Genomic DNA, 5,619 nt, shown 5'->3' on the forward strand with positions numbered 1-5,619 from the left:
CCGCTCGCCCGTGTGCGTGCGCTGGTGCTGCACGAGCGCCGCGCTCTCGCTGAAGCGCTTGGCGCAGGCCGGGCACGCGTAGGGCTTCTCGCCCGTGTGGATGCGCTGGTGCGTCACCAGATTCGAGTGCTGCGAGAAGCTCTTGCCGCACTCGCCGCAGCGGTGGGGCCGCTCGCCCGTGTGCGTGGCCTGGTGCCGCACGAGGTAAGCTCCACAGGGGTCAGCTCCAGCTGCACCTCCTGCTGCTCCTCCAGCTGCTGCTGCTGCTCCAGCTGCTTCTCCAGCTGCTGCAGCTGCTCCTGCAGTTTGAGCTGCAGCTGCCGCTGCTCCTGCTGCCGCTCCAGCTCCTGCCGCTGCCGCTCCAGCTCCTGCTCTGACCCCAAGTCCACCGGCATGAGCTCCAGCTCCACCTCTTCCTCCTCCTCCTCTGGCTCCAGCGGCCGGGGCTGCAGCTGCTGCTGTTGCAACTGTTCTTGCTGCTGCTGCAGCAGCTGCTGCTGTAACTGTTGCTGCTGCAGCAGCTGCTGCTGTAATTGTTCCTGCTGCTGCTGCAACAGCTGCAACTGCTCCTGCTGCTGCTGCAACAGCCGCTGCTGCAACTGTTCCTGCTGCTGCTGCAACAGCCGCTGCTGCTGTAACTGCTGCTGCTGCAGCTGCTGCAACTGTTCCTGCTGCTGCCGCTGTAACTGCTGCTGCTGCAGCTGCTGCTGCTGCTGTAACTGTTGCTGCTGCTGCTGTAACTGTTGCTGCTGCTGTAACTGTTGCTGCTGCTGCTGTAACTGTTCCTGCTGCGGCCGTAACTGTTGCTGCTGCGGCTGTAACTGTTCCTGCTGCTGTAACTGTTGCTGCTGCAGCTGTAACTGTTGCTGCAGCTGCTGTAACTGTTGCTGCGGCTGTAACTGTTCCTGCTGCGGCTGTAAGTGTTGTTGCTGCGGCTGTAACTGTTCTTGCTGCTGCTGTAACTGTTGCTGCGGCTGTAACTGTTCCTGCTGCGGCTGTAACTGTTGCTGCTGCGGCTGTAACTGTTGCGGCAGCTGCTGTAACTGTTGCTGCAGCTGCTGTAACTGTTGCTGCGGCTGTAACTGTTCCTGCTGCTGCGGCCGTAACTGTTGCTGCTGTGGCTGTGACTGTTCCTGCTGCTGCGGCTGTGACTGTTCCTGCTGTAACTGCTGCTGCGGTGGCAACTGCTGTGATTGTAACTGTTCCCGCTGTTGCTGTGACAGCTGCTGTTCCCGCGCTTGCCGCTCCTGTGGTTGTTCCTGCTGTTGCAGCCGCTGCGGCTGTGGTTTCCGCTGCTCACAGTGCACAGATTGGGGATTTTCCTGTAGTTCCTGCCGCTGCCGAGGCAGCTGCTGCTGCCCGTCTTGCTGCTGCTGGAGCTGTTCCTGCTGTTGCTGTGACAGCTGGTGCTCTTGCATGTGCTGCCCCTGTGACTGCTTCTGCTGTTGCATCAGCTGCAGCTGTGGTTTCAGGGGCTCCTGTCGCACAGGTTGGGGGTTTTCCGGCTGTGGTCGAGGCAGCCGCTCTTGCCTGCCCTGCTGCTGCTGTTGCCGCTGCGAGTTTGGCTGAGGTCCTGACCCTTCGTCTCGTGGCTGCAGCTGTTGCAGCTGCTCCTGCTGTGGCTGCTGCTGCAGCTCTGGCTGCTGTTCTAACTGTCGGGGTTGCAACTCCTGCTGTTCTGGCGGGGCTCCCTCAGCGGTTGCACCGGCCCCCCTCGGGGCTGAGACTGCTGGCCGCGGTGGGCTACTGCTCCTCTCCTGAGCCTCTTCCTCCTCCTGACTCTCACTCCCACCGCTGCCACCTGTAGCGGAAATGGCAGGAAGCCAGGAGAGAAAGATCTACAGGCAGCTCTCCGATCCAGACTCCCAGGATCTTCCCCCTTATTCTGCCCCATGTACAGTCACTGTACCATACACTCCTGAGCCCTCAGAAGGGACCCCAAAACACTGGACCAAGTGACAATGGCGGTATGGTAGAAACGGAAACGCCCAGAGGTGTGGAGTTGGCTTGGAAATGTGCCCCAGGGACAGCTGGTCACATCACTCTGGACCCCAGCCCCCTGACCTCTCCTCTGGGCCTTCTGCCACACAGGCTCCACGCCTTAGACCTTGGCAGTGACACCGTGGGTGCCTGTGGCTCCCCAGCACCACTCCCTGAGAAGTCCTTTGGGCTTAGCTGCCATCCAGTAGGAAACGGTGAACCAGCCATTCCCACGGCTAAACCACAAGCCCATGCTGAACTCAGACCTCAGTTAAGGTCACACCTTAAATTAATGGAACTCACCTTCTCTGTACATAATAAAGAATTTCTGTAAGGCTGCCTGGCAGTGTTTATGCGGCAGTTTCTAAAAGTCACCAAAGTGTCAGGGAGAACACGAGGTTTCCAGGTCAGAAGTCCTCAGTTCAGAAAAACTCTACCAGTGAGCAGCTGTCTAACCTCCTGCAGGTTCAGGGCCCTCCTTGTCTGTAACATAGCTTAGTGACACCCACACCAACAGCTTAATGAGTGAAGCAGGAAGAGCCCTGACATTACCCCTAGCAGGTGCTTGAAAAATCCCTCTCCCTGTGGGTTTGGAATGGGTTTGAAAACTAACAAACAGTTTGGAAATACTGAGGATATAACTAGCTCCATCTGAAACAGTCCTTAGGCTGGAAGTGTTTTAGATTGTTATTCTGGGATGGAAAGGACCAACTCACAGCCCCAAGTCAACATGGCAACTGGCCAATTATTTAACCTCTGGGAACCTAAATTTCCCCATCTGCTAAAGGAGACAAATCCCTTTCAGGGAAATCGTGAAAATTAGAGGGGATAAATGAGCAGCCCCAGCACGGTACAGGACGTAGTGTAAGCTCAGCTAAACAGGACTCATTCCGTTGCTGTTTCACAAAACCCACACGCAGTCTCTCACTTTGAGATCATCTTTTCAATTTTGTAATGGAAAGTAGAGGTTTGATTTTGTAAATTTTGCTTTCTGGCTACTTTTCCAGGAATATATTGAATTAATAAAGCCAAGGGATATCTACATGTAAATAATTCCCTTTTAGGAAACTATTCCCAATAACCTTTGCTTAGACTAATGGATCAGTGAATGCATTTTTCCTATACACTCACAAGGGAGGGAAGACAGCCATGAAAACCTGTTTTCTCGGCAAATCGAAGGTCACATGGACACTCCATTCTCCCACCACCTCTGGGGGCAGCAGGGACACAGCACGCCTCTGTGTGGGTCCTCTCATTTCTAGGACAGTGCTTGGCCATATGGCCACTCCGGACTTCTTATGGCATTTTAACAACAATGCTGTAGTAAATGTATACTTAAGTGTCACCTGATGTGTCTGCTCTCACGAGATTTTTGTCAGTTAAATATTTAAGCCAAAAGAGTCCTGGGAATTCCCTGGCGGTCCAGAGGTTAGGGCTCGGAGCTTTCACTGCTGAGGGTGTGTGTTCAATCCCTGGCCAGGGAACTAAGATCTTGCAAGCTGCGCAGCACGGGCAAAAAAAAAAAAGCCCAAAGAGTCCTAGTTAAGTCCACACATCCCCATCCAACCCCTCCAGCTCCCTTGGTCCTTTTCATGCTCTGTTCAACCCTGCCCCAACCCCTCACTCAGCACCCTCGAAGCCCAGAGTGGGGAGTTGAGTCCCACGAGTGTGGCCACCATGGAAAGATTCGCCCAGAGCAGGTCCCAGAGAGAGACGGGGTCTTGGAAGGTTCTGCAGGGCCACAGTTGCCTCTGGGCAAGAGGGGAGAGAAAGCTGGATGGAAGCAGAGGTCAAGGAAAAGTGGACGAGGTCAGAGGCCAAAGAAAAGCCACGTGGCCAATGACAAGAGGGCGCCTCTGCTGCAGAATTCAATCTGGGACCTTGAGTCTGGAGCCAGGGACAAGTGGGAGGAAGATGGAGGCTGTGTGAGCCCTGGGGAAACAGCAGAGGGTCCCAGCCAGCACTTATCCAGGTCCGGGGCAGGGGCTGAGAACGTCTGCACTGCCAGGCAGCCCTCACCAGCAAGACTGCAGCCTGAGCTACCTGCTCTCTCGATGTGAACCTGCCGACGTGAGTGGGTGCAGTCTGCCCTCCACACCCCGAAACTGCCAGGTGGGTGCCCATCCAGACGGCAGGCTGCCCGTCACCATTCAGGGCTCCCTCCCAGCTGTGGCAGGCCAGGGTTCTGTCAAAGGATTCTCGCTGGGGACCTGAGGACCATCTCCTGGTTTAGGACATCAGAGCCCCACCCCCACCAGCCCCTCACCTGAGAGGGTGTCAGGCCTTGAGCCCCCATCTTCAAGACACTGAAGCTCCAGCACGAAGGTCTTGGTTGCCGGCCCTACCTCCATCCTGGCAGTCAGACGGAGATCCCAGGGAGCCAGCTGTGCTGAGGAAGGAAGGAAGCTGTTCAGATGCATAGGAGTGCTGTGAGCCCTGGGCCCAGGGGCACCAACTCCCTTGACAACCCCCAGACCTGGCAGCTCACCCCTGCTGGAAAGGAGGACCGTGTGGTCCACAGTCAGGAAAGGGATGAGCAGGGGTGGCCTAGAGGCTTGGATCCCCAGCCCGTTCGCCTGCACAAGGAGTCCTGCCTCTCCAGACTTTGTGCAGGGCCCTTATTCAGCCCCACAGCTGCGGCAGCCCATGCAGCTGCGCGTCACTGAGGGACGATACTAAGGTGGCTAGCTGCACTCCCAGAAGGGACATTTGGGGAAGTCTGCAGAAAAAAGAGAGACTTGTCCATCTCACACTCCCCTAGCCCCCTTCCACGCAGTGACAAGTCTGTTCAATTCCTTGACCTCCTGCCTCCCAGGTTGCTGGGGGGTTCACCCCACCTTCCCAGGCCGCCAGCAGACCAGCGGTTCCAGGCCATATGGGTCGGTCCAGGTGCCACCTCAGCTCCCAGGAAGGCAGGTTTCCAGGGTACCACGACCCACGGAACTGGCGGGCTGCCTGTCTGGCCCTGTGCCCAGGCAGTCCTGAGGTCCGGAGGGCTCCCCGCCTCTCTCCTGCGTCCACCTTGGCCCCTGCAGAGGTGTGCCCATGTCCAGTCCTCCCTCCCCTCCTAACAGGGTGACTCCAGGTCTCCCTAGCCCTGCAGAATCCAGTCCAAAGCCTCTTCAGAGAAGCGTCCCTAGGTTCACCCTGCTGTCCTACCCACTGGGCCTCACCTGGTACAGCATTTCCTGCTCCTCACGCAGCCTCTGCACTAGGGGAGGTGTGGTCAGCAGGGGCTGGAAGGTGAAGGCCAAAGCGTTCAGCCAGCACCTTCCTGAGGAGCCTCCATCCAGAAAGAGCAGGGGAGGTGCCAGGCCACCCGGGGGCCTTTCTGGGCACTCAGGAGGGTCGGCCGCGGTCTGGGTTGCCGAGGTCGCGCTGGGCCAAAAGAAGCGGGCAGAGCGGAGTTCAAGAGCAGAAGTTGGTGTCGGCTCCCTGGGGTGGGGGCTGGAGGAGGCCGAGCCCCCAACCAGCGCGGGGCTCAGGGCCGGCCGTGCGGGACCATCGCGGGCGCCGAGGTCTACGGGGCGGCCCCGAGGGCGGCCCCGGTGGACGACCCAGCCCGAGGTCGGCGGGGCCGGGTGCCACCGGTGTCTTTTCAGCCCGGGGCAGCGCGGGCCCGGCCGGGGTCCGCCGGCC

At 58.2% G+C, this 5,619-nt stretch overlaps 1 protein-coding gene across 1 annotated transcript in view; it reads right to left on the minus strand.

Annotated features, from left to right (window-relative positions):
* The window catches only part of LOC112399864 (uncharacterized), a 36,154-nt gene extending 30,563 nt beyond the window's left edge, over positions 1 to 5,591 (minus strand). The window contains exons 1-5 of the mRNA XM_024745265.1: positions 5,154 to 5,591; positions 4,247 to 4,364; positions 1,171 to 1,801; positions 147 to 879; positions 9 to 105 (exon numbers count right to left, since the gene is read on the minus strand). Coding sequence (XP_024601033.1) covers positions 9 to 105; positions 147 to 879; positions 1,171 to 1,801; positions 4,247 to 4,364; positions 5,154 to 5,165 — 1,591 coding nt within the window. The 5' untranslated portion in view covers positions 5,166 to 5,591. The remainder of the gene's footprint in view (positions 1 to 8; positions 106 to 146; positions 880 to 1,170; positions 1,802 to 4,246; positions 4,365 to 5,153) is intronic.
* Between the last annotated feature and the right edge of the window lie 28 nt (positions 5,592 to 5,619).

This window comes from Neophocaena asiaeorientalis, unplaced genomic scaffold (genome assembly GCF_003031525.2).
Source record: "Neophocaena asiaeorientalis asiaeorientalis breed wild unplaced genomic scaffold, Neophocaena_asiaeorientalis_V1.1 scaffold461, whole genome shotgun sequence".
NCBI lineage: Eukaryota > Metazoa > Chordata > Mammalia > Artiodactyla > Phocoenidae > Neophocaena > Neophocaena asiaeorientalis.